General features: G+C 44.6%; 1 protein-coding gene across 1 annotated transcript in view; it reads right to left on the reverse strand.

The window, feature by feature from the left end:
• Nucleotides 1-27,091, reverse strand: part of vipr2 (vasoactive intestinal peptide receptor 2) — a 76,781-nt gene that overhangs the window by 33,621 nt on the left and 16,069 nt on the right. Inside the window, exons 3-4 of the mRNA XM_056293929.1 lie at nt 17,676-17,789; nt 1,049-1,140 (exon numbers count right to left, since the gene is read on the reverse strand). Coding sequence (XP_056149904.1) covers nt 1,049-1,140; nt 17,676-17,789 — 206 coding nt within the window. The remainder of the gene's footprint in view (nt 1-1,048; nt 1,141-17,675; nt 17,790-27,091) is intronic.

The raw sequence follows: 27,091 nt of genomic DNA on the forward strand, positions 1-27,091 counted from the left end.
TAGAGAGAGACAGGAAGAGAGAAAGAGAGGGAGAGAGGTAGAGACAGCAGAAGAGAAAGAGGAAGACAGAAAGAAGAAGAGAGAGGAAGTGAGAGAGCAGAAGAGAGACAGAGAGAAAGAGAAAGACAGAAAAAGAGGTAGGGAGAGGGGGAAAGAGAAAGAGAGAGAGAGAAAGGATGAGAGGTAGAGGTAGACAGAAAGAGAAGAAGAGAGAGGAAGAGAACGGTAGAGAGAGGGGAAAAGAAAAAGGAAAAGAGAGGAAGAGAGAGGCAGAGGGAGAGGAAGAGAAAAGGAAGAGAGACAGACAGGAAGGGAGATAGAGAGAGGAAGAGAGAGGTAGAGAGAGAGGAAGAGAGGTAGAGAGAAAGAGAGGAAGAGGGCAGTGGAGAGAGGAAGAGAGCAGTAGAGAGAAAAAGAGAAAGAGAGGTAGAGAGGTAGACAGAGGAAGAGAGGTAGAGAGCGAAAGAGAGGAAAAGAGAGAGGGAGAGATTGAGAGAGGAAGGGAGAAAGAGAGGAAGAGAGAGCGAGGAAGAGAGGTAGAGACAGCGGAAGAGAAAGAGGAAGAGAGAAAGAAGAAGAGGGAGGAAGTGAGACAGACAGAAAGAGAAAGACAGAAAAAGAGAAAGGAAGAGGTAGGGAGAGGGGAAAGGAGAAAGAGAGAGAGAAAGGATGAGAGGTAGAGGTAGACAGAAAGAGAAGAAGAGAGAGGAAGAGAGCGGTAGAGAGAGGGGAAAAGAGAAAGGAAAAGAGAGGAAGAGAGAGGCAGAGGGAGAGGAAGAGAAAAGGAGGAGAGAGGAAGAGAAAAGGAGGAGAGAGGAAGAGAGAGAGAGAGAGAGAGAGAGAGAGAGAGAGAGAGAGAGAGAGAGAGAGAGAGAGAGAGAGAGAATAAATAACGAGAGAGGAGAGAGCAGATGCTGAGACGGAGAAGCCAGAAGCCAGAGGAACGGTACAGTGAAGGTGCTCACACATGACCAGCAGTAAAAACCCTGCAAGGCCTCACACACAACATACACCCTCACATTCAAGGATGCTTCGTTCTGACTCCTACCTTTTCCTGGATGGGCTCCGACCCACACACGCTGGTGATGTTTGGAAAGACGTCGGACCATCCGTGTGCCGTGCAGTTCCTGCTAATGTTCCCTGTGGGAGAAGAAAACACAGAGAACTGACTCCACGTCTCGCTTTCTTCACCGCTTTACGATTTTCTACAGAAATCAAACGAGTTGAGTCACAACCAGCCTTCAAACAATTACTCAGAACACCTCCTTCAGCTCTGTGCAGCCTGGTTCTTTATTATTTCTGCTTCCGGTGTCGGAAGATGGCGGCGTGGATTCACATCTGCGGCGGCCTCACCCAGTACCGTCCATGCAGTGTCTTTGCCCGTATCTGCGCTTACGTTTGGTCTTCATTTAACGGCTGGGAGAGCGGGGCAGGCTAAGCTAACTGCTAGCCCATGCAGACCGGCAGTTCCGGTAACACCGAGGGCGGTCTGGCGGCGGCCTCACCTGGCCAAGTTGACTGTGGTGAGGAGTGCAGGGAGGTGTGTCGAGGGTGTCTGGATGGGGGGAGCTGGTGCTGGATCAGCTGGGAGAGCTTGGTCTGCTTCGTCCGGTGGGCCCGGGGACCACAGCCCCTGTGTGAGGCTGCTCCCGAGGAAAGACCGAGGGTGGTCTGACAGGACGTGGAAGCGGGGCAGGCTAAGCTAACTGCTAACCCATGCAGACCGGCAGTTCCGGTAACACCGAGGGCGGTCTGGCGGCGGCCTCACCTGGCGTTGACTGTGGTGAGGAGTGCAGGGAGGTGTGTTGAGGGTGTCTGGATGGGGGGAGCTGGTGCTGGATCAGCTGGGAGAGCTTGGTCTGCTTCGTCCGGTGGGCCCGGGGACCACAGCCCCTGTGTGAGGCTGCTCCCGAGGAAACACCGAGGGTGGTCTGACAGGACGCGGAAGCGGGGCAGGCTAAGCTAACTGCTAACCCATGCAGACCGGCGGTTCCGACAGTCATCCTGGCTAGCTAGTTCCCTTGGACTGTGTTTTTTTGTTTAGTTTGGATATATGTGTTAGTGTGGATATGTGTGTTGGATGTATTGTTGTCTTTGTGTTGTACTACTGTGGGCTGGAGGAAACGGTATTTCGTTTCATGTACACAAGTGCATGAAGCGAAATGACAAATAAAGTGTTCCTGATTAACACCTGAACTCTTGTGCTCCTGTGTTTCTTTCATTTAGTTGTAAGGTGAACCTGGGCATCCAGGAAGGGCGTCGATCCAATAAAATGTCTCATGATCTGTCATTGCGTTTTCCTCTTAGCACCACATAAACTACAGGTGATTCTCATTCCCGTGTTAGACTAATACTTTATGGGATGCAGCAGAGCTGTCCGATGTCTGTCAACCATTTGGTCACAGGGCTGATCCTTCTAGAGGTACCCGGCCACGTCTTCACTTTCTATGACAAAGCCAGCAAATGGAGGATGGTTCCCACAATTGCAAAATAACCAAATAAGATAAGATTTTTCTTCTAATAGGCAGGAGCAGGCAGTCAGAGACGTGGTCGCCGGATGAGCACGGGCTGACAAATACATGAAAATAAGGTATATAGTAAAGTTGTTGAGCTTAACCATACATGAAATTGCACCGTCCACTCCAAAGGCCTTCCAGTTGTGAAAGTCATCCTGGTCGCTCCTCCACCTCCTCTGCCAATCCGGGGAGGGCTGCAGACTACCACATGCCTCCTCCCATATATGTGGAGTCACCAGCCGCTTCTTTTCACCCGACAGTGAGGAGTTTCACCAGGGGGATGTAGCGCGTGGGAGGACCATGCTATCCCCCCCCCCAACACATGCCCTGACTGACCAGAGGAGGCGCTAGTGCAGCGACCAGGACACATACCCACATCCGGCTTCCCACCCGCAGACATGGCCAATTGTGTCGTAGGGACGCCTGACCAAGCCGGAGGCAACACAGGGATTCGAACCGGCGATCTCCAAGTTGGCAGGCAACAGAATAGACCGCTATGCTACCCGGATGCCCCCTGAAAGTCTCATTTCTGACCGCTGACATGACCAAGTGTGCCAGACATGATGACCCCCGTCCACCACTGGAAGCCCTACAGTGGGCACATGAGCATCACAACTGGACCATGGGGCAATGACAGAAGGCGGCCTGGTCTGATGAATCACGTTTTCTTTAACATCATGTGGACGGCCGGGTGCCTGTGTGTCGTTTACCTGGGGAGGAGATGGCACCGGGATGCACTATGGAAAGAAGACAAGATGGTGGAGGCGGTGTGATGCTCTGGGCAATGTTCTGCTGGAAAACCTTGGGTCCTGGTATTCACGTGGACGTTACTCTGACACGCACCACCTACCTAAACACTGTTACACACCAGGTCCACCCCTTCATGGCAACGCTATTCCCTGATGGCAGTGGCCTCTTTCAGCAGGATAACGCCCCCTGGCACACTGCACACCTTGTACAGGAATGGTTTGAGGAACATGACAAAGAGTTCAAGGTGTTGACCTGGGCCTCGTAATTCTCCAGATCTCAGTCTGATCGAGCATCTGTGGGGTGTGCTAGAAAAACAAGTCCCATCCGTGGAGGCCCCACCTCACAACTTACAGGACTTAAAGGATCTGCTGCTAACCTCTTGGAGCCAGATACCAGAGGACACCTTCAGAGGTCTTGAGGAGGCCATGCATTGACAGATCAGAGCCGTTTTGGTGGCATGTTTTGGCTGATCGGTGTAGTTGGACGTAGGTGGTAGAGAGAAACAGACCTGTTGACTCTGATGTTCTGGGACTACAAACCAGGTGTAGCAGGACTACAAACCAGGTGTAGCAGCCATTGTGGCTGGTGTGCCGTCGGCTCAGCAGTAAAGCGTTCCCACCCTTGTAAAAATGGATCCTGGGACCAAAGCTAACACAGTCTAATGTATTACAAACTACATCCCATTATATGGGAACACTGTTGGACAGCCATATTGGTTGTCATGGACACATCAGCATCACGTTTCAGTCCTTTTTCCAACACATACGTGTATGCTGCTGCACCAGTGTTTGTCCTACCCGGTCAAAATATATGCCAAATATGCCTCTAACTTCAGGCAGGTACATTTTTTGGCTGGTGAAAGTGTTTGTCGATAAATAGGGACTGAAATGTTCTGAATAACTACGAGTGCTTGCTCATCCCCTCGCCTTTGTATGGACTTTGGGTGAATTTGTAGATCGTCGCGTCCAGGTGGCGTGGCAGTCTATTCCGTTGCTTACCAACACGGGGACTGCTGGTTCGAATCCCACTGTCACCTCCGGCTTGGTTGGGTGTCCCAACAGACACAACTGGCTGTGTCTGTGGGTGGGAAGCGAATGTGGGTATGTGTCCTAGTCGCTGCACCAGCGCCTCGTCTGGTTGAGGCTGGTGGGTCTGGTCAGGGCGCCTGTTCGGGGGGGGAGGGGGAACTGGAGGGAATAGCGTGATCCTCCCACGCGCTACGTCCCCCTGGTGAAACTCCTCACTGTCAGGTGAAAAGAAGCAGCTGGCGACTCCACGTGTATGGGAGGAGGCATGTGGTAGTCTGCAGCCTCCCCGGATCGGCAGAGGGGGTGGAGCAGCGACCAGGACGGCTTGGAAGAGTGGGAGGGGGTAATTGGCTGGATAAAATTGAGTAGAAAAAGAGGGCAAAAAAAAAACCAAAACAATGGCAAAATCCTCACCAGTTTACATCAACATATATTTTTTGAGCTGCACTCAGTCACCAAGGTTTTTCGGGGGTTGCAACCCTCTAATAATAACTGGTCAACACCATTTTTCTTGCATGGGGTTTTTCAATGGATTCTAGCTAACTTTTGGGTGCTGAATCCAAATCTGGCATTAGTTTTTGCCTATCACATCAGGTTTTTGAACTATGAAAAATCATTATTTTTGAGAAAACAGCAATTTTACACTCGAAGTTAACAAAAACACTGTTGCGTTAGAAGATCAATAGATGCAAAAATGATTACAATGAATAAATAAACACTCAGCCTAGCATGAAATGACTTAGGAAATGAATAGGGGTCATTTTTATCCCCACCAAGATTGCCGGACTAGATGGTCAACTTTTATAAAATCCTGAATAAGGAGCAGATAGCACAAAAACTTGATGCGATGGAGCAAATCTGAGCTCAGATTTGGATTCAGCAGCCCAAAATTAGCCAAAAACAGTTTCCAAAGTCCATGCAAGAGAAAAAAAACTATACTTTTGTAGACCAGTGTAATCTACACATGGTAACAGCTAAAAACAGGACATTAAAGGTCTGTTTGAGAATGAGTGAGTTAGAAGCCAGGTTCACGAGGTGCTTCAGATCTAAAAGCTATTGACAGTCAAAATGCTATTTTGTCACATTTTTGCCGCGGTTTAAAAGGCTTCCACGAGGCATCTAAAAAAATAAAAATGAAACGCTACAGAAACCCACCGCCTTCCTGTCTTCTCCGCTTAGCACTCCAGCGAAGTGGATTATGAATAGGACGTGAATTTAGTGTTAATCTCTCATAACCTCTGGCTGTTGTTGACAGAACATCTGTACAGAGCCCGTCCTCGGGGAGGCAAAGTAAACACATGACGTCTGGTACGAGATAGCTCTGCTCATCCCGACGGTACCGCTGTTTCTAGATGACTTTTTACTTCTTCTTTGGTGGGGTTGGTACGAGATGTGGACATGGAGGGCTTCTGACTTCTACACCACACCAAAGCTTTTAGGGAGTGACAGAGAACGGATAGAACGAAAGGAGAACAAGTGGCAAGGCCAGACCGAGACCGGGAGAGAGGACAAAAGATTAATAATCAGAGAAAGAAAGAGAGGAATCTCTACACATGTAAACACTAGACGGCTTTAGTGGGTTTGCTGACATCTACAGGTTAAAAACCATGTAAAGGTTAAAGGCCTGTATGATGCCACAAGGTGGGTGTACTGATAACCAGCTGATAACCAGATACGACTACGTTCTGCTGATTTAAATGGTTCCACCGTCCTGCCTGTTGGGTTTTGTATCGCCCTCCCCCATTGTTGGTTGTTGTCATGAAGTATTACAACACATTGTGTGGTACTCATGCCAGTGTAGTGGCCTCTGTTTGCGTACTACAATATTTTTCTGGATGTAGTATGACATCCGGGTATTTTTCACATAGAATTTGGTACACACTAAGGTTTCAGACACACTAAAAACACTCGCATCCTGTTTTGGTGTGCTGAATAGTATGCTAGTACGAGATTTCTCTGGCTTTATGGTTAATAATGGTTCTGCAGGATGTAGGTGTGCCAAGGAACCAGAATTGACAGGACTACTGACAATTGTTACTGCTGGCTCTGTCTTTCTGTCTGTTTGTGCTGATGGACATGCTGGATGCTGGTCCACCTAAATCACACAGATCCATTTGTGTTGATGGATGTGCTGATCCACCTAAATCAAACACATCCATTATTAATGTTATTAGCGGCAGCTGTGTTTGCCCTGCTATGTTAACATCACAGAGCCATTATTAATGTTATTAGCTGCAGCTGTGTTTGCCCTGCTATGTTAACATCACAGAGCCATTATTAATGTTATTAGCAACAGCTGTGTTTGTCTTGCTATGCTTACATCACAGAGCCATTATTGTTAGCTGCAGTTTTTTGTCCTGCTATGCTAACATCACAGAGCCATTATTAATGTTATTAGCTGCAGCTGTTTGTCCTGCTATGCTAACATCACAGAGCCATTATTAATTTTATTAGCTGCAGCTGTGTTTGTCCTGCTATGCTAACATCACAGAGCCATTATTAATGTTATTAGCTGCAGCTGTGTTTGCCCTGCTATGTTAACATCACAGAGCCATTATTAATGTTATTAGCTGCAGCTGTGTTTGCCCTGCTATGCTTACATCACAGAGCCATTATTAATGTTAGCTGCAGTTTTTTTCCTGCTATGCTAACATCACAGAGCCATTATTAATGTTATTAGCTGCAGCTGTGTTTGCCCTGCTATGTTAACATCACAGATCCATTATTAATGTTATTAGCTGCAGCTGTTTGTCCTGCTATGCTAACATCACAGAGCCATTATTAATGTTATTAGCTGCAGCTGTGTTTGTCCTGCTACACTAACATAACAGGGCCATTATTAATGTTATTAGCTGCAGCTGTGTTTGTCCTGCTATGTTAACATCACAGAGCCATTATTAATGTTATTAGCTGCAGCTGTGTTTGCCCTGCTATGTTAACATCACAGATCCATTATTAATGTTATTAGCTGCAGCTGTGTTTGTCCTGCTACACTAACATCACAGGGCCATTATTAATGTTATTACCTGCAGCTGTGTTTGTCCTGCTATGTTAACATCACAGAGCCATTATTAATGTTATTAGCTGCAGCTGTGTTTGCCCTGCTATGCTAACATCACAGAGCTATTATTAATGTTATTACCTGCAGCTGTGTTTACCCTGCTATGTTAACATCACAGATCCATTATTAATGTTATTAGCAACAGCTGTGTTTGTCTTGCTATGCTTACATCACAGAGCCATTATTGTTAGCTGCAGTTTTTTGTCCTGCTATGCTAACATTACAGCATTATTAATGTCGTTAGCTGCAGCTGTGTTTGTGCTGCTACGCTAACATCACAGAGCCATTATTAATGTTATCAGCTGCAGCTGTGTTTGTCCTGCTATGTTAACATCACAGAGCCATTATTAATGTTATTAGCTGCAGCTGTGTTTGCCCTGCTATGTTAACATCACAGATACATTATTACTGTTATTAGCTGCAGCTGCGTTTGTCCTGCTACACTAACATCACAGGGCCATTATTAATGTTATTACCTGCAGCTGTGTTTGTCCTGCTATGTTAACATCACAGAGCCATTATTAATGTTATTAGCTGCAGCTGTGTTTGTCCTGCTACACTAACATCACAGGGCCATTATTAATGTTATTAGCTGCAGCTGTGTTTGTCCTGCTACACTAACATCACAGGGCCATTATTAATGTTATTACCTGCAGATGTGTTTGTTCTGCTATGCTAACATCCCAGAGCCATTATTATTAGCTGCAGCTGTGTTTGTCCTGCTACACTAACATCACAGGGCCATTATTAATGTTATTAGCTGCAGCTGTGTTTGTTCTGCTATGCTAACATCACAGAGCCATTATTATTAGCTGCAGCTGTGTTTATCCTGCTATGCTAACATCACAGAGTACCAAGACCAGCCCGTCATGTTTTTAACCTTAACATGGTTTTTAACATGCAAGATGTCAGCAAACTTACTAAAATGATCTCGTGTTTAGCTACTCCTTAAAGAAGTGTTGCACAAAACTGGGTAGCTTGAGACTGCAGTTTAAAGTCATTTTTCCATCTTCACATGCAGGTAAACCCTGCGTACCGCTGTATACAATATTTCCGTAAAGATGACACAAACGCGTGTTAAACTCTGTTTGTTTGCAACACTAGGAAGCGGAGACCATTTAATGGTGCAGTCAAATCAACACAGATCACTCACATTATTGACTATCGCAAACTGATCTCTTCTCTCGCACGTCTTTTCTCTCTCTCTCTGAATGACGTCTTCTCCTTTCTCTTCTTCTGTGTGTGTGAATGGTGTGATGCGAGTCTCCCCTGTGTGCATGTACAGTCTGTCCTCCTCCCAGGTCTCCATGGTGATGACGGTCATCACCTGGATACTGCTTGGCATCCCCCTCATCACATCTTCTTTTTATATATCTTATAAATCCATACAATTCTGTTATCCTCTTTCAATGGTGTATTGTGTAAATTGTGTAAACACAACATCCATTGCATGTTGTCCGTTTTGGGAGAGAGATCCCTCCTCTGTTGCTCTCCCTGAGGCCTCTTCCTATTTTTCTCCCTGTTAAAGGTCTTATTTTAGGGAGTTGTTCCTTATCCGGTGTTCCAGTGATTAGCACTCTTGCCTCACAGCAAGAAGGTCTTGGGTTTGAACCCCCAGGCTGTCACAGATCCTTTCTGTGTGGAGCTTGCATGTTCTACCCGTGTCTGCGTGGGTTTCCTCCTGGTGCTCCGGTTTCTTCCCACCATCAAAAAGACATGCATGTTAGGGTTAATACTCCTGTCTGTGCCCCTGAGCAAGGCGATGGAAAGAAGAACTGGAGTCGGTCCCGGGGTGCGGCACCTGCTTACTGTCCCTATACAATCGGATGGTTTAAATGGCTTTCTTATTCTTATTTTTATTTGATGGGAGGATCTAAGGGCAGGATGTTGTATTGCTGTAAAGCCCACTGAGGCAAATTTGTAAGTTGTGATATTGGGCGACACAAATAAAATTGACTTGACATACAACCCCCTGCCAGTACCAGATGTTCATGTTGGGGAGCCGATGGTAAGACTTTTTTAAAAAAAAATAATTTTGGAACCGACCCCAAAAGGGAAGCGGCAACGGAAGCTTTGGCTCTGAATAAACCCAGTGGATGCTTACATAATATCTAGTCATCGACACACGACCGAAATGACAACATGGCCCACGGCGGCTCTCCAGATCACCATCTTGAAGCAATATCTGGACTCGGGGGGGGGGGGGGGGGGATCCTCCGATGAACAGATGAATCACAAGAGACTGAGCAGACAGCAGCAGAATGACAGAGCAAAGTGAGGCAGACAGACAGACAGACAGACAGACAAGACAGACAGACAGATAGACAGACAGACAGGCAGACAGATAGGCAGACAGACAGACAGACAGACAGACAGATAGACAGACAGATAGACAGACAGACAGACAGACAGATAGATGGATAGACAGACAGACAGACAGACAGACAGATAGACAGACAGACAGACAGATAGACAGACAGACAGATAGGCAGACAGACAGACAGACAGACAGACAGACAATGCAGAAAAAGAAAGGAAGGGATTCTGTCGGGGGAAGACCAGTCTAGTTTACTGTATCTTTACTGTAAACTGTATCCCAAGCTGTCTGTGGGCATCAGAGAGGGAAATCAATACTTTTAAGCCCCCCCCCCCAACCCACAGACACACACACACATATATACACATATGAATAAGATAGCATTTTTTTTCCGGAACTCATCAACGTTGTTGGTAAAAGTGCTCAACAAATGAGGAGTGGAATATGAAGATAGCTGTAGGAGGGAAAAAAATAAAATAAATAAATAACGCATTTCAGTACAAGTACATGAGTCCCCCCCCCCCAACATCTGTTCTGCCGACGAGATTATCATGTATAGATTATGACGAATTGATGACTTAACTGATTATGGCTAATGACTATTGCAAACTGTTCTCTTCGCTAACATGTCTTTTCTCTCTCTCTGAATGATGTCTTTTCCTTTCTCTTTCTCTGTGTTTGAATGGTGTCATGCGAGTCTCTCTTGCGTGCATGTGCGGTCGGTTCTCCTCCCAGGTCTCCGTGGTGATGGTGGCCGCCATTTGGATGCTGCCTGCCCTTCCTCTCCTCACATAAGTTTTTCTTTTATGACATGGTGATGCTGGTCGCGTGGCTCGGGTCCTGGACTGCTCCGTTGGCATGTGGACACCGCTTGGCATCCTGTGCATCATGTTCTTCATAAATGTTATGTCCATTATAATTCTGTTATCCTCTTTCAATGTTGTGTTGTGTAAATTGCGTGAACACAACATCCATTGCACGCTGTCCGTCTTGGGAGAGAGATCCTCCTCTGTTGCTCTCCCTGAGGTTTCTTCCTGTTTTTTCTCCCTGTTAAAGGTTTTTTTAGGGAGTTGTTCCTTATCCGATGAGAGGGTCTAAGGACAGGCTGTTGTGTTGCTGTTAAGCCCACTGAGGCACATTTGTAATTTGTGATATTGGGCTACACAAATAAAATTGATTTGATTTGATCTATCTTAATATAAATATACATAAAATAACTATATATAATATTTTATATATAATATACAGTGCTTAATTTGTAAATGAGGAGGTCCCGGAGCACTGAGAGGGTGCTGCTCCGGCAGGTTAGGGGTGAGAAAAAAGGTCACAGAACACATTTTAGAAATGAACAAAACAGTGCTTTTCATGATGCTGAAACAGCTACGCAATAGTCACGTGCTTTTCGACCAATAATTTTATGTTGCTTTTATTAAACAGACGGGCCTAGCCTAACCTGACGTGACAACGAGGCAGCAGACACATGCACAGTAGCAAAGTTCGCCAAGTTAATGCCGAGCTAAAGAAACTTTCAAATGTTTAGACAAAAAACATTAAACAACTTGCCGGCATACAATACATATAGGCTATGGCGCTTGAATCACACAATTTGACCTGACACATTGATCACCATCACAAAACTACAGCCCACAAAACGTCAGTAGAGCCTTCAGCCTCCTTCTCCCTGCTTCTTACTTTACTCCTAGTGTCCTGTGCAGTTCTGTGGCCTTCAGTAATCCATGACCTCACATATGGAATGGGGTTGAACAGGGTGAGCGGTGGTCCGGCAAGGCGAAGGAAGAGTAGCGTGGAGATGGTGGTTGTGCGAAGAGATGACCTGTTGGCGGTGCAGAGTAGGTTCATCTGGGGAAAAGCCCCTCTCACACTCTGCACTTGAGATGGGGACCGTGTTGACTGCTGCCAAGAGGTCTTTCAGTCCATCTGGGACACATTTCCCACCATTGTCCCTATATTCTCTATATGCCCGAATGACGTTCCGCGCGCCATCGATTCTAAACTGCTGGCAGAGTCTTTCGACTTCATCTCCCCCAAACAGTGCCTCAGGGTCGTCCGACCACTATTGTGGGTAGAGTACTTTTAAATCATCAATTAACTCGTTGTATCCTGTTTGGTATTTCTCCAGATTCCTTGCCGGGCTTCCGAAAACGCCCTCTGGTCCAAGGTTCTATCGCTTGTTCGCCCTGTATGTAGGGGTACACCTTGAAAAAAGTTCTCTTCGACCGCCCTCTGGCTCAGTTGGCTACGACGGCCCGGACGCTCTGACAGTGCCTCCCGACAGATAGCTTTATGGGCCATTATGATTGTGCGGTCTCGTTTTTGGAGCTCAAGAGACACTTCCGAAAGTTCTTGTAATGCATCACATGAGTCCTACGTTGTTTACGAACGCATAAGATGACAGGCGTTTGGCTAGGCCACTGTAGCTTTCACGGGTAGCGCTGTCGCGTGAGTTAGCCTCCGCTGCTTGCGTAAAATGTCTGTAGAGGGCAGGATCATTTCTCCATACAGCTTCGGCAGTTCTAAAACTGGACGCTACCCATCTGTTGTCCAGGATTCTGCACAACTGAATGTCTGAAGTGTGGGCACATTCTTTGAGCTCCGTTCTGATTTTGTTGGATGTGCTGTACACTGCATACAGTTTCTCCATGAGGATTTTGAAATGATTAATAGCCCCCATCTCTGTCATGACGTCACCAACGGCGAGGTCGAGCCGATGTGCGGAGCAGTGCCATATCACGAGGTTTGGGAAAAGGGTTTGAAGTCTGACTGCCACTCCGCTCTTGCGTCCAAGCATGACGGGCGCACCATCACATGCAAGTCCGATTAGCGTTTTTGAGAAGAAATGCCTCGCTTGAATTAGGACCCCTCAAAGAATCCAATAATCTGTGGACAATGCCGTCAGCGCTTAAGTCATCTAACTCGACAAGATCAATAAATATGTTCTCAGCTATTGTAATTTACGGCAACTGAAGCCTCAAATACACAATTCATGAGCTCTTTTTATTTAAGCCCGTTGCCTCATCCAGTATCAGCCCGATTTTTGGTTCACAATCAACCATCCTCTCAAGAATTATTTCTTTTCATTCCGGCTGAAATGTGCTGTTGCATGTGGGAACACGCTACGTTAGAGTGGAGAATCCTCCCCACGTCAACACCGTTCAGTTCCTGACAGTCTCTTTCATGCTCAAAGCTGTAAGCTGGTCTATGGCGCTTGGCCTCCTTGGAAGCTGTACGAGAGACCTTTGCAGTTGTTTGCACTTGGTGGGACTGGCTATTGATGACTGCGTTTGTGAATGTGTCCTCCTTTGCTTTGTCCAGAGTATTTAATGCTGCTATATGTGCCTTAGTCTTTCCATGCTCGCATATCTTTTTCCTTAAAGCCCTTTGTTGTTTTTGGGGTTCGTGTCAGAGGCTGTAACTGAGCAAGAGACTCATTCTTTAGCCAGTTTCATGCCAGCAGTTTTTTCTGGACCCGATGACCCGACTTTTTTTTTTTACAAATCTCACAGCCCAAACTACCTGTCTTGCTCATTGTAAGCCATGGATAATAGCTTTTTTTAATGCAGAACCGAGCTTCTGCCCAAATTACACCCGTCTCACCACCAACTGCACTCGTGTCGTCTCCATCTCCACCATCATCGGGTAACACTTTAGTATGGGGAACGTAGTCACCATTAATTAGGTGCTTATTAGCATGCAAATTAGCAATATATTGGCTCTTAATTGGTCATTATTATGTACTCATTAATGCCTTATTCTGCATGGCCTTATTATACAACCAGTAAGCCATTAACTATGAGTTTTCCCTCTATAACCTCAGAAGTATTGCTTATTAGTAGTACCATCTCAATATGCTTTGCTTAGTATGGCCTTTATAAGGTGGTAGTACCACAAGAAGAGTTATTCTCCCTTACTAACACTTAATGAATATGGTCTGTTCTTACATAACAACACACAAAACTACAAGTGTTCATAGTGTTAAATTACTCTAAATTAAGTTTTTGTTACTTAGAATATGTTTCCCATACTAAAGTGACATCTTGATCATTACTAATTCACTAGTAATTAAGTTCTTTTATGTTCCCCATACTAAAGTGTTACCCATCATCGCTGTCTGATCCTATGTTCTCCTCGTTATCCTCCTCTTTTTCCTCCTGCTCGTCATGTGTGCTAGTAGCAGGTGCTGCCATGCTTGTGCTAGCTGCTGCTGTGCTGTGCTGTGCCCTTCCCTGTTGGTCTTCTGAAATTACCATGGCTTTCTTAGGGTTCGGCTGACCTGCTGGTCTGAAAAAACTAAACAAATTTGACTTGTCTTTTTGACATTTTTTAATCAATGGCTTTTGATAGAGTACGCGGCTAGTTGTTGCGAGTCTTAATATCGCGGTAATGTTAGCTCCTGTGATGTGGCGTGCACTGCGTGACTTGAGCGATTGACATCTCTCTCTCTCTCTCTCTCGCTATTTAAAAAAAATAGTTGATTTAAAATGCATCAAACATAGACAAACAAGCGATTTACGAAAAACGTCAATGAAAAATAACAGAGCGACAGAACAGATATCACTAAATATTAGAGAAAATGTTTTTACAGGTTTTTATATTGATGAAAGAGGTGGCGGAGCCAATCAAATAGGTGCCTGTCCAAATCTGGGAGGTCCCAGAGTGCACTCCGGCTTGCTCCGGCACAAATTAAGCCCTGATAATGTATATTTAATATACAATGATGCTGGGATAGGCTCCAGCATCCCCGCGACCCTGACAGCAGGATAAGCGGTTTGGATAATGGAATGGAACTATATATTATAATAATAACTACACACACACACACACAAAATCCAGTGAGTCAAGTAAATTCTTTATGAGACAGTACAAGCCTGTTTCATGCCAGAAGCAATCACCAGTTCACTGGATTATTTTGCTCCTTATTTGTTGAGCACTTTCCCTACCGTTGAGTGTTTCTTTTAACAAAGTTTTATATATATACACTACCGTTCAAAAGTTTGGGATCACCCAAACAATTTTGTGTTTTCCATGAAAAGTCACACTTATTCACCACCATATGTTGTGAAATGAATAGAAAATAGAGTCAAGACATTGACAAGGTTAGAAATAATGATTTGTATTTGAAATAAGATTTTTTTTACATCAAACTTTGCTTTCGTCAAAGAATCCTCCATTTGCAGCAATTACAGCATTGCAGACCTTTGGCATTCTAGCTGTTAATTTGTTGAGGTAATCTGGAGAAATTGCACCCCACGCTTCCAGAAGCAGCTCCCACAAGTTGGATTGGTTGGATGGGCACTTCTTTGAGCAGATTGAGTTTCTGGAGCATCACATTTGTGGGGTCAATTAAACGCTCAAAATGGCCAGAAAAAGAGAACTTTCATCTGAAACTCGACAGTCTATTCTTGTTCTTAGAAATGAAGGCTATTCCATGCGAGAAATTGCTAAGAAATTGAAGATTTCCTACACCGGTGTGTACTACTCCCTTCAGAGGACAGCACAAACAGGCTCTAACCAGAGTAGAAAAAGAAGTGGGAGGCCGCGTTGCACAACTGAGCAAGACGATAAGTACATTAGAGACTCTAGTTTGAGAAACAGACGCCTCACAGGTCCCCAACTGGCATCTTCATTAAATAGTACCTGTTAGAGCCTGTTTGTGCTGTCCTCTGAAGGGAGTAGTACACACCGGTGTAGGAAATCTTCAATTTCTTAGCAATTTCTCGCATGGAATAGCCTTCATTTCTAAGAACAAGAATAGACTGTCGAGTTTCAGATGAAAGTTCTCTTTTTCTGGCCATTTTGAGCGTTTAATTGACCCCACAAATGTGATGCTCCAGAAACTCAATCTGCTCAAAGAAGTGCCCATCCAACCAATCCAACTTGTGGGAGCTGCTTCTGGAAGCGTGGGGTGCAATTTCTCCAGATTACCTCAACAAATTAACAGCTAGAATGCCAAAGGTCTGCAATGCTGTAATTGCTGCAAATGGAGGATTCTTTGACGAAAGCAAAGTTTGATGTAAAAAAAAATCTTATTTCAAATACAAATCATTATTTCTAACCTTGTCAATGTCTTGACTCTATTTTCTATTCATTTCACAACATATGGTGGTGAATAAGTGTGACTTTTCATGGAAAACACGAAATTGTTTGGGTGATCCCAAACTTTTGAACGGTAGTGTATATACATAATTTACAATTTCTTTCTAAATCACTTGAAAGAATAGTCGCATCTCAGGTGCATGCTCACTTCCAGTCTGGTTTTCGCTCCATGCACGGTACGGACACAGCCTTGGTGAAAATCACTAATCATCTGTTGATTGCAGCTGACTCTGGGCTCTTAACCATACTTGCCCTCCTTGATCTGGGTGTAGCCTTTGATACCATCCCACATAACATCCTCCTAGAACGATTAGCTTCAATTGGAATAACTGGCACCCCCTTGACTGGTTTAGATCATATCTCTCTGGCCGCACTCAGTTTGTCCAACTTAAAAATTTGAGATCAAAGTCATTTCCTGTTACTACCGGTGTTCCCAAGGGCTCTGTATTGGGACCCCTGCTATTTATTATTTACCTACTACCTCTTGGTCACATTTTCAGGAATTTTGGCATTCAATTTCACTGCTACGTGGCTGACACCCAGCTTTATCAATCCACCGAGCCTACCTCCATTCTTCTGCCCACTTCCCTTTCTGACTGCTTACTAGAAATTAAATCCTGGTTTTCATACCACTTCCTCAAACTTAATAGTGATAAAACTGAGGTCCTCCTAGTTGGCACTACATCTACTCTGGCCAAACCTGATAGTTTTTCTCTGACTATTGACAATTCTATAGTTCCTCCATCGCTTCAGGTTAGGAGCCTGGGTGTCATCCTGGACAGCACATTATCTTTTGAAGCGCACATCAACAATGTTACTCGGTCTGCATACTTCCACCTACGCAATGTTAATCGTCTTCACCCGTCACTTACACCTAAAAGCACAGCCATACTCATTCACACCCTGGTTACAACCCGTATTGACTACTGTAATTCTATCCTCTTTGGTCTTCCCCTCAAGTGTCTTCATAAACTTCAATTGGTCCAGAATTCAGCTGCCCGTATCATTACCAGAACTCCTTCCATACATCATATCACTCCTGTTCTTAAGTAACTCCATTGGCTCCCTGTTAAATACCATATCTTTTCAAACTGGCATATTCGGTCTGATCCATGCTTCACTGAGTTTTGTGCAGATGACGATTTTATACTAATCTGTTGTATTAACTTTTTATTGTGTACCCTTCTTTGTTTTGAATTTATGCAGTCTGATACAGTGCCATTTGTTTTTTACTGGGTTCTGTAAGGTGTCCTTGAGTGAAAGGTACCCACAAATAAAATGTATTATTATATATATATTTATACAGGGCGTTGCTGAGGAGAGGGACGTCTGGAGTGCCCTACTTCACTTGCTGCCACTGAGACCCTACCCCAGAGAAGCGGCTGAAGATGAACGAAGAAAAAGAAATAAAAAAATATGTAAGCCAGATTTTAAGCCTGACAGTTTCCTTCAGTCGACAGGTGGTACAAGGGACAAGTCGGGGCAATTTTAGGACTTCTTAGAACTAGGAGATGGGGGCGGGGGGGTATAATTTGTTGGAAAGGGTCAGATTAGCGTCTTATACTTATTTGTTGTAGTACATTTAGTTAAGTAGCTGGGTTTATCTAGAATAGACATATTTCCCAACAGGTGAGCGCGTCAGTTGAGTATACAGGCTCCGCATAGCGGTAAGCAGCAGCAGGAAGGTTTGGGGTTTCATTCCTTATCAAACATTTTGATTCTGCTGCAGAACTCAACTAACGCTGACAAACAGAAATAAAACAAGTTAATGTCGATATGACGACAACATAAATCCCAAAAACCATCAAAACAACCATTTCATTACTTCTTAGGCCTGAAACCGACCTGCAGACACTCAAAGCCTTCCATGTCATTTTAAATGAACCCACCGTTTCTCCCGAACAAGGTCCGCAGCACGCGGGGACACGGGATGGTGACGGTCTCGCCGACGTCGGCCCGCTCCCAACATGCGATGTTGTCCCATGATCCTTTGCATCCGGTCCCTGGAGGGAAAAGAGTTTGAAGGCAGTGGCATGAGAGCGGCATTGAGTGACAAACACATTCCTTTTTTTCTTCATCGATTTCTTTGTTTTAAAGGGGCGAGCACTCTCAGGGGTGCAGCCTACATAAGGTGACAGGAAACATGCACATGACATTTTGCTCGTGGTTTTAATTCATTTTTGAACAGGATAAGCGGTTTGGATAATGAATGGATGGATGGATAAAGTTTGAAGCAGAAAGAATTGATGGACAATATCTCACTGAAAAAAGGTCGTTCATAAAAGTCTTACCAAAAGAAGTGAATAAAAACGGGAGTTCATTTTGCAACTATGTCCGCCTCTCACAACAAAACCTTAACAGCCTAACCAACACCTGAACAAAACCTTTTGCAGTCCATGCGAGGAGGCTTCAGCGTGTAAAACAGCGAGAGCAGCCGACACGAGTTTGAAGGAAGCTGGTGTTACGACTATCTCCTTCCTGTGGAAACGTGAGCCAGGGGAGTTATTCCACAAGAGTTCCGGCTATATGTCACTGGGTTAATCGGGTGGGATAAGGGGAAAACTAAAAATAAATTTATGAAAAAAAAAAAAAGCATCTACAATGGACACACAAGCATCTGAACTGGAGTAACGGAGGAAGGTGGCCCGGTCTGATGAATCCCGTTTTCTTTTAGATCACGTGGACGGTGGTGTACGTGCACACCGTTAGCCTGGGTAAGTGATGGCACCAAGAGGTCCTGTGGGAAGACGACAAGCCGGTGGAGGGAGTATGATGCTCTGGGGAATGCTTTGCTGGGAAACCCCGGATCCGGCCAGTCATGCGGACGTCAACTGGACCCATACCACCTATGTAAACATCATTGCAGACCAGGTACACTCCTTCATGGTGATGGTCTTCCCTGATGGCAGTGGCCTCTTTCAGCAGGATAATGCACCCTGCCACACTGCACACATTGTTTGGGAATGGTTTGAGGAACGTGATGACGTGTTCAAGGTGCTGCCCTGGCCTCCAACTTCTCCAGCTCTCAATCTGATCGAGCGTCTGTGGGATGTGCGGAACCAACAAGTCCGATCCGCGGCGGCTCCACCTTGCAGCCTACAGGACTTGATCTGCTGCTAATGTTTTGGTGCCAGATACCACAGAAAACCTTCAGGGTCTTGTAGAGTCCATGTTTGGGGGGGGGTTGGTGCAGTTTTGGTGGCACACGGAGGACCAACAACATTTTAGGCAGGTGGTCATAATGTTTTGGCTCGTCACTATGTATATAAATACCATATAAATGCGTAAAAGAACAAGTGTGTGCCCAGTGGCAGGACAGTATATATGTTTGTATAGTATAAATATATGTACAGTATAAACCTATCTGTAGATGTGCAAATGTATGTGTACAGTGGCAGGACAGTATACGTGAGTATGCAGTATAAATATATACACAGAACATTTTGGTTGGATATGTGTGAGGTACAAATAGTACTATACACTTTTGTTACTACTACTGCACTGCACATCTACTACTTCCCAACCAAAAGTCATCAATCTGAGGACACGGACCATGCGCTTGCTGTGAGCCTCTGACGTCTACCATCTCTTCCGCAAGTTGTCTGAGATACTGTTTATTCAACTGTGCCCCTTATAAGACGGACGAAGACGGACGGACAAATGCCCAAAAATGTAAAACCCAAACCACACATCAGAACTTCCAGCTTACACAACATTTTTTGCTGACCAGCAGAGAGTTTTTTGAACTTAATATTCTATACACTCGTTTTTTTACTCTCTCTCTCTCTCTCTCTCTCTCTCTCTCTCTCTCTCTCTCTCTCTCTCTCTCTCTCTCTCTCTCTCTCTCTCTCTCTCTCTCTCTTTCTCTCTCTCTCTCTTTCTCTGGAGCACCACTTTAAAAGGAAAGTTCAAGCGATCTTTATTCTGGATATATGTTTAAAGAATCAATCATAAATGTTTCACTCCGATCCTACAGAAGGAAAGAGGGGCAGAAAGGGAGAGAGGGGAGTGAAAGCGAGAGAAGGATAGAAAATGACCGACAGAAAGAGGAAAATGGATTAAAAGAACGAGAGAAAAGAATAAAAAGCGGATAACGAGAGAAAGGGTCACAGGAAAAAAGAATGTAAGACAGTGAAAATGAAAGAGAGAGAAGGACCGAACAAAAGAGGAACCGAGAGGAAAATAGATGAAGATAGTAAAAAACAGAGATGAATAGACGAGGAAAAAGAAGAAAAAGGAGAGAGAGAGACAGAGGGAAAGAGAAAGCAAGGAGTGAAAGGGCGAGTGGAGCAGATAGAAAAAGGCTAAAGGACAGAAGAGAGGAAAAGTGGTGAAAGAGAAAGTAGTAATAGAGAGTTCAGAATTTAAAACCGCTCTTTAATATTTAACAAGAAACAAACGGAGTCTTTTTTTTACGATAACAAACTCACTCGTTCATTTAAAATGTACGAGGTCGGCCCATATTGTTTCAGAGAGAGAGAGAGAGAGAGAGAGAGAGAGAGAGAGAGAGAGCGAGAGAGAGAGAGAGGAGAGAGAGAGAGAGACAGAGAGAGAGAGAGGAGAGAGAGAGAGGAGAGAGAGAGCGAGAGAGAGAGAGAGAGAGAGAGAGAGAGAGAGAGAGAGACAGAGAGAGAGAGAGGAGAGACAGAGAGTGAGAGAGAGAGAGAGCGAGAGAGAGAGAGGAGAGACAGAGAGAGAGGGGAGAGAGAGAGAGGGGAGAGAGAGACAGAGAGAGAGAGAGAGCGAGAGAGAGGGGAGAGAGAGAGAGGTGACAGAGAGAGAGGAGAGAGGAGAGAGAGAGAGGAGAGAGGAGAGAGAGAGGAGAGAGAGAGAGAGAGGAGAGAGAGAGCGAGAGAGAGAAAGGAGAGAGAGAAAGGAGAGAGAGAGAGGAGAGAGGGGGGGAGAGAGAGAGAGAGGGGAGAGCGAGAGGAGAGAGAGAGGAGAGAGAGAGAGAGAGAGAGAGAGGAGAGAGAGAGAGAGCGAGAAAGTGAGAAGAGAGAGAGAGGAGAGAGAGAGGAGAGAGAGAGAGGAGAGAGAGAGAGTTGATTTCTAAGTTTTATTTAAAAAAAATACAACCATATTCAATAAGCAAGCAAATAAATCAATACTTAAAAATAAATAAATCACATCAACTCTCCAGAAAAAACAAGTCGGTTGTCTTTTACCGAGCACAACACATCCCCACGAGCCCCAGATAACACCGAACTGCTCGTTATCTTTCATTTCTCTGCAATGATTAAAATCAATTATCATCCCGGCTTTCACCGTCCTAGTCAACAGCAATTTTACACCAGTGTCTACCGAGTCGTCCGTCTTCCTCTTTCTGCTTACAGAAACAGCCCTTTTTGCTTGTCCCAAGATAAAGTTCGTTAGGCGACATTATTCTTTTTCATTTTGTTTATATTTAAACCCCAGAATGAACACGTGCCTGGAGAAAACCTCCCCTACCTTCCCGAGTAAACCCTCCAACATGGACAGTGGTACCAGGCGCACACACTGTAAGCAACAGTGGAAAACAGTTTCTTTGTAAGGACCAAAAAGACATTTATCACTCACACCTGGACTAATAATGGAAAGAAAAGCATTAAGTGCTACTATGCCATGTACAATTCTCCACTATAAGTCGTCTACATTTTGTGTTAATGGTGGTTTGTATAAACCCCTCCAAGCAGGTTTGACATCCTCTCCCCAACCCCAGATGACTTCGCCAAGGTGTGCCAACACAATTGTTTAGCTTACCCTTGTTTAGACACTTAACCATCATTCCTTATATTATTTTGTCTTTTACCTCTTCCAAATTTAGAAGAGTACTTCTTTTCTCATCTAAAAAAACCCCCAAAACAATAATAATAAAAAAAAAATCCAAACAGTCATCAAAACTGGGACGAATACCTCAGCAAGGATCATCTATGTGAAGCACGATCCAACCATTGCTGTATTCTGCCTCAACAGGAGGCCTTCAGGTCTCGTCGGACAGCGTTTCCAGTGTTCAAGCAGCTTGCTGATGATCCTCACAGATTGCACTCCCAGACCAGCTGCTAGAGCAGATGCCTTGTCCAAGTCAGGTCCAGCGGTGTTCACTATCGATCCAAGGGTTAGAATCTCTGCTCTGCAAAACACTTCTGTAACTGCTGATCTTGCCCAGCAGGGGGTGTCTAACCGTCCTCCATGCACCACAGGCTCCCCTAACAACCACTATATGGAGTCACTTTTCTCTCTTTCACCATCATTTTCCACACTGTGCAAATTCCGCGGTAGAAAGGCGGCAAGGTTTGGAAATTCAGCGTCTTTAGACCCATGAGGAACAGTGAGTCATGCAGTCCCAGACCACCAAAATTCTGCAAAACTGTGCATGCCAGTGGTCTCCACACCAAGTCTTTTGGGCCATAAAGCAGCCTCTGCATAAACTGAAGGTGGAAAGCAGCACCTCTACTGGCCAAATGTACAAGTCCTTGTCCTCCCTGAATCCAGAAGTCCTTGTCCTCTTTCCTCCTTTGGGAGAAAAAGAACAGCCTGGGAAATCCCATGCAATTTATCCCAAAAGAAATCAACTAAAACAGCTTGAATTCATGAAAGTATGTTTGACGGGAGATCAACACAAACTGATCTGTGCCATAATGAAGAGGACACTAGATTGTTGATTACAAGCGTCCTCCCCCTCTCTTAGACATGCTTGCCAAGAGCCATTTCCATTTTTTAAGCCTGCCCTCTATTTTTTCTAAAGCATTCCCCCCAGTTCTTTTGTAGCACAGATTCTTCACCTAAAAATATTCCCAACTACTTTATCCCTCCTTTTTTTCCAAGTTAACCCTCCTAGAAGAGCTAAATTGTCTAGTGGCCTTTTCCCAACCACCATAGCTTCACTTTTTTTTCCAGTTCACCATAGCAGACGAAATATTATTAAAAAGATCTACATTCCCTCCAAGATGTTAATATCTCTGTTTGTTAATCATTACCATAACATCATCTGCGTATGCTGAAACAACATGGGGAAGAAAAAAAACCCGTAAAAGTTATTTTCTGAGTTTGTGAAGAAAAGGCTCGATGGAAAGGGACTACAGCCTCCCAGAAATAGAGCATCCCTGGCGTACTCCCCTCTGTACATTAAAAGGTGCAGCCAAACCACCATTAATTTTTAGTATACTCACAATATCACAGTACAGTACCTGGATCTTGGCTATGAAACCTGGGCTGCACCCAAAAGCATTTAGCGTCTGCCACAAATGCTGGTGTTCAACCCGGTCAAAAGCCTTTTCCTGGTCGATGGAAATGAGACCAGTAGCTATACCCATTGAGCCAGAGATTTCCATTAGAATGATATTATCCCTTATTAACCTGCCGGACACACATCAACTCTGGTCAACATGAATGACCTTACTCATCACCTCTCTAAGTCTAGAGGTTAAAACTTTAGAGAGGATTTTATACTCCCCACACAGCAGAGATACAGGTCTCCAGTTCCTCAGATCCTGTAGATCTCCCTTTTTCGGCAGCAGAGTGATAACTGCCCTTCTACAGCTCAGAGGTAGTTTGTCCTTTGCACAAACTGTCCTGAAGCACCTCCATCAGATCTTTACTGATCACGGACCAAAAAGACTTATAAAATTCAACGGGCAGTCCATCAATGCCAGGTGCCTTTCCATTTCCCAGACTCATGAGAGCAGTATACAGTTCATTCAGAGACAGTTCTGCACCCAGCAACGCATCAATATCAGCATCCACCTGAGGTAGCCCAGCATAAAAAGATCTAACAAACTCTGAATCCTCCACATATTCACTTTTAAAGAGAGTTCGTCGCAGAAGGAGGTGGCATATCTGCGGATCTCAGGGGTTTCCATTATCGTGGTTCCATCCTCGGAGCGTAAAGAATGAATGATCTTCCTCTGACCATTTTTCCGCTCCAAACTAAAAAAAACAAAACAAAACTGTGATGGGGCATCCATTTGAGACACATTCATGACTCCCTGTGCTGTAGTGCCCAACAGGTTGGCTAAGGCAGCCTTTTTAGCTTTAAGGGCTTCAATATACCCTTGATTTCCTGTAGAATCCGCTAAACTCTGTAATGCTACTACTTCAACCTCTAGCTCTTCAACAGCCCTGGTAATGTTTGGTGACATTGCGAGTATACCACTGACATAATTGTTTTATTTTGCTCTTTCCTATATCCCACCATTGCTGCACTGAAGAAAAAGTAGATTTACTTTTTCTACATGTAAAGCCCTTAAAAATTCAAAAGCCTCCCTGAAGGATTTATCATGTAAAAGGCCAGTATTAAAATGCCAATATGCGCTTTGTACCCTAACATTTTGAATGTAAAAGGAGCACTGAAAAAGACAATGGTCAGAAAAGCCAAAACGAGTTATTCGACATCTTTTAACAATACCAAAATGATGCTTAAAAAAAATAAAAAACTACCAGGTCTGGCCAATGATAACAAATTGTCCTTGGAGTGACTCCAGGTGTACTGCCTCCCATTCCTGTTAAAACCTCTCCAAACATCTTTTAGGTCATGGGGTTCTGTAATGGAATGGTTTCCTTTATTTTTAGAGCCTCCCTGCCACTAGGGGCATAGTTCCATTATCTTGAGTCTTTTGCCTTCTAGTGGCATAATTAAGCACAGTTTCAGCTACTTCCTTTTCCTGTGACAACAAGAAAATGGTGTGGCAACACAGCAAAATTCATGCTCCATCATTAGTCATCACTAGTTTCTACCCCTTTGAGTGGCAATATCTTCACACTTCCTTGTTATTAAATCCCGTCCATATACAACACTGGTCTGTTCCTTGGAGGATATAATGCAAGGGAGAGTTTAGCTGGCTGTAAAAACCCAATATAGGACAAGAGTCACATTGGGTGTGGCAGTACAGTGAAAAGATAGCACTCTGCGAGGGGCATCAACTAGCTGTTGGACTCAGCCCGAGGTCAGGAACTGACAAAGCCTTTTCAAGTCAAGCACTTGTCGACATAATGGAAAATATAAAGGACAAGAGTCACATTGGGTGTAGCAGTACATGTTCAATTAACCGCTTAAGTTTGGCAGATGAAGCAGGATGAGGCTCTAGATCAGGCGTGGCTAACCATGTGCCATGGAAAGCCATGCGTGTGCAGGTTTTCATTCCAGTCGGACTCCACACCAGGTGATTTCACTGATACATTCACTTTTGTCTTGATCATCATCAATTAGTTGTACTTTGACATTTGTCGTCATTTTCTAGAGCCGGTAAATCTCTTGGTCACTAAAAGCCCCCTCTTCCTTCCTCAGCCGTGCCAAAGACCCAACAAAAGATCTCAAATCAAGGAGAAACTTTTCAGTTTTAACTGCCCTTTGCCCTTTAGTTTCCATTAATTTTTTTTCCTCAAGAGGATAAAAAATGGTTTCATCCTCTTGTGACGGTGCCCGCTCAATTCCCCATCAGATGAATCTTCCGACACTTTCTTCCTCAGCACCACCCTGTTCTTCGTCAGACATTTTCCTTTTCCTAGATTTGTCAGACCATTCTCCTCTGTAGACATGTTTTCATCTATCAGTTCATCACTTACCACACTTTCCAAACTCTGACTGCAGCTTTTTTTGTTTTGTTACATTTCTTCTCCTCTGTCAGCTTACATTGTTCTGATTTCTCTCTGATCTATCGACTTCTATCTTATCGACTTCACTTCCACTCTTAGCTTGATCCTGTTCCACAACCTTGGTCTCCTCTACTTTCCCCGCAGACTGCTGCACACCGGGCGAGTAAGACTCGGCTGCAGGCCGCGGTGCTTCAGGCGGGCTCAAGCTGGCTTGCTTTACGGCCGCAGGGCAAGACCGAACCAAAAGTCCTTCTGCCCCGCAACCGAAGCATTTCATTGTTTCGGAAGTCGCGAACACATTGCAACTAAAACCGTCAACTTTGAAAGTGAAAGTCCAGTTCAAATTACCTGTGCTATCTTTGGGAATCGTAAAGACCCGTCTTCTGTGACACACAACGTGCTTTGGCTTTGGCGACTTGGACCCCAGCAGCACCAATTTAATGGGAGGCACCAGCTGCCTGAAGCGTGACAGCTCCATGGCCACACTTCATTTTTAATAAACAGAGGTGCATTTAAAATCGTTATCTTCTTTGCTAGGTTCACTAACAGAAGCACAGGGGCGAAAGAATCACTATGCCACTTTCGACAACTTTTCCCACTTTGGCCTCCTCCAACCAACAGCCGCATGTCAGCTTCTCCAGCTCTGCACAGCTACTGACAACAAGCATAACACCTGGCTGCCAACCGCACTACCAAACTAAACCCAAAACTTAACCACCACAACCTAACAACAACAAAATAAACACGAAAATAAACACACACAAAAACACAGAACAGAAAGAGAAAGCATAGAATTTCCCTCACACCGAAGTAAAACGCTGTTACTCCGTTCGCTCACTCGCACTTCCGCTCGAGTGAGAGAGAGAGAGAGAGCGAGAGAGAGAGAGAGCGAGAGAGCGAGAGAGAGAGAGGGAGAGCGAGAGAGAGCGAGAGAGCGAGAGAGAGCGAGAGAGAGAGAGGGAGGGTGAGAGAGCAAGAGAGAGAGAGAGAGAGAGAGAGAGCGAGAGAGAGAGCGAGAGAGAGAGAAGTTAAAAGTAAAATGAAGGTGCAGTAAAAAGAACAGCTGGCTGGGCTCTGCTGTGGACTGGAGGTCACTGGTGATAATACACTCACAATATACTTTCACACAACCACTTATAGTAGATGCCTCGGCCGACTGGCCAACATCTGCTGGTGCTTTTTTTGACCAAGAACGTGGCAGAGGACGTCTGCCGAGACAACCGGCGCACAATGAACCAAAAACAAAACAAAACAAAACAAAACACAGCAACACACATGTTTTATACAAGTTTATACTTGTATGTGTGTTGCTAGTTTCTTGTATTTATACTATGGTAACGGAGAATACTGGTCACTGATTGGCTGGAGGATGTGTCTTAAAACCCTAAGATACCCACGTAGTTCAGTTTAAGTTTAATCACCGTTCTAAATCCATACGCTGTAACCACAGCAACACACAGAACCAGTAGCAAGCCCAGTAAACATTCAAAGTTAGCTTAGCGGCTAACTTTTTATTCATAACCTTTTAATTCTGAGTCCAGGTTTTTGATAGTGTATGAAATTGACAGGAAGGGCATCATAAAAGCCTATGTATGCTACACACTGCAATCAATAAGTAGTATAATGCCATACAAGGAGTAACGTAAAGATTTAATGTTTTCACAGGGCACTCTGCAAAATTTGGAAGCTACCATGACGGCCTTCAAAACCAGCACTGTTGATATTCACTTGGTTC

This window comes from Lampris incognitus, chromosome 14 (assembly GCF_029633865.1).
Source record: "Lampris incognitus isolate fLamInc1 chromosome 14, fLamInc1.hap2, whole genome shotgun sequence".
Classification (NCBI taxonomy): Eukaryota; Metazoa; Chordata; class Actinopteri; order Lampriformes; family Lampridae; genus Lampris; species Lampris incognitus.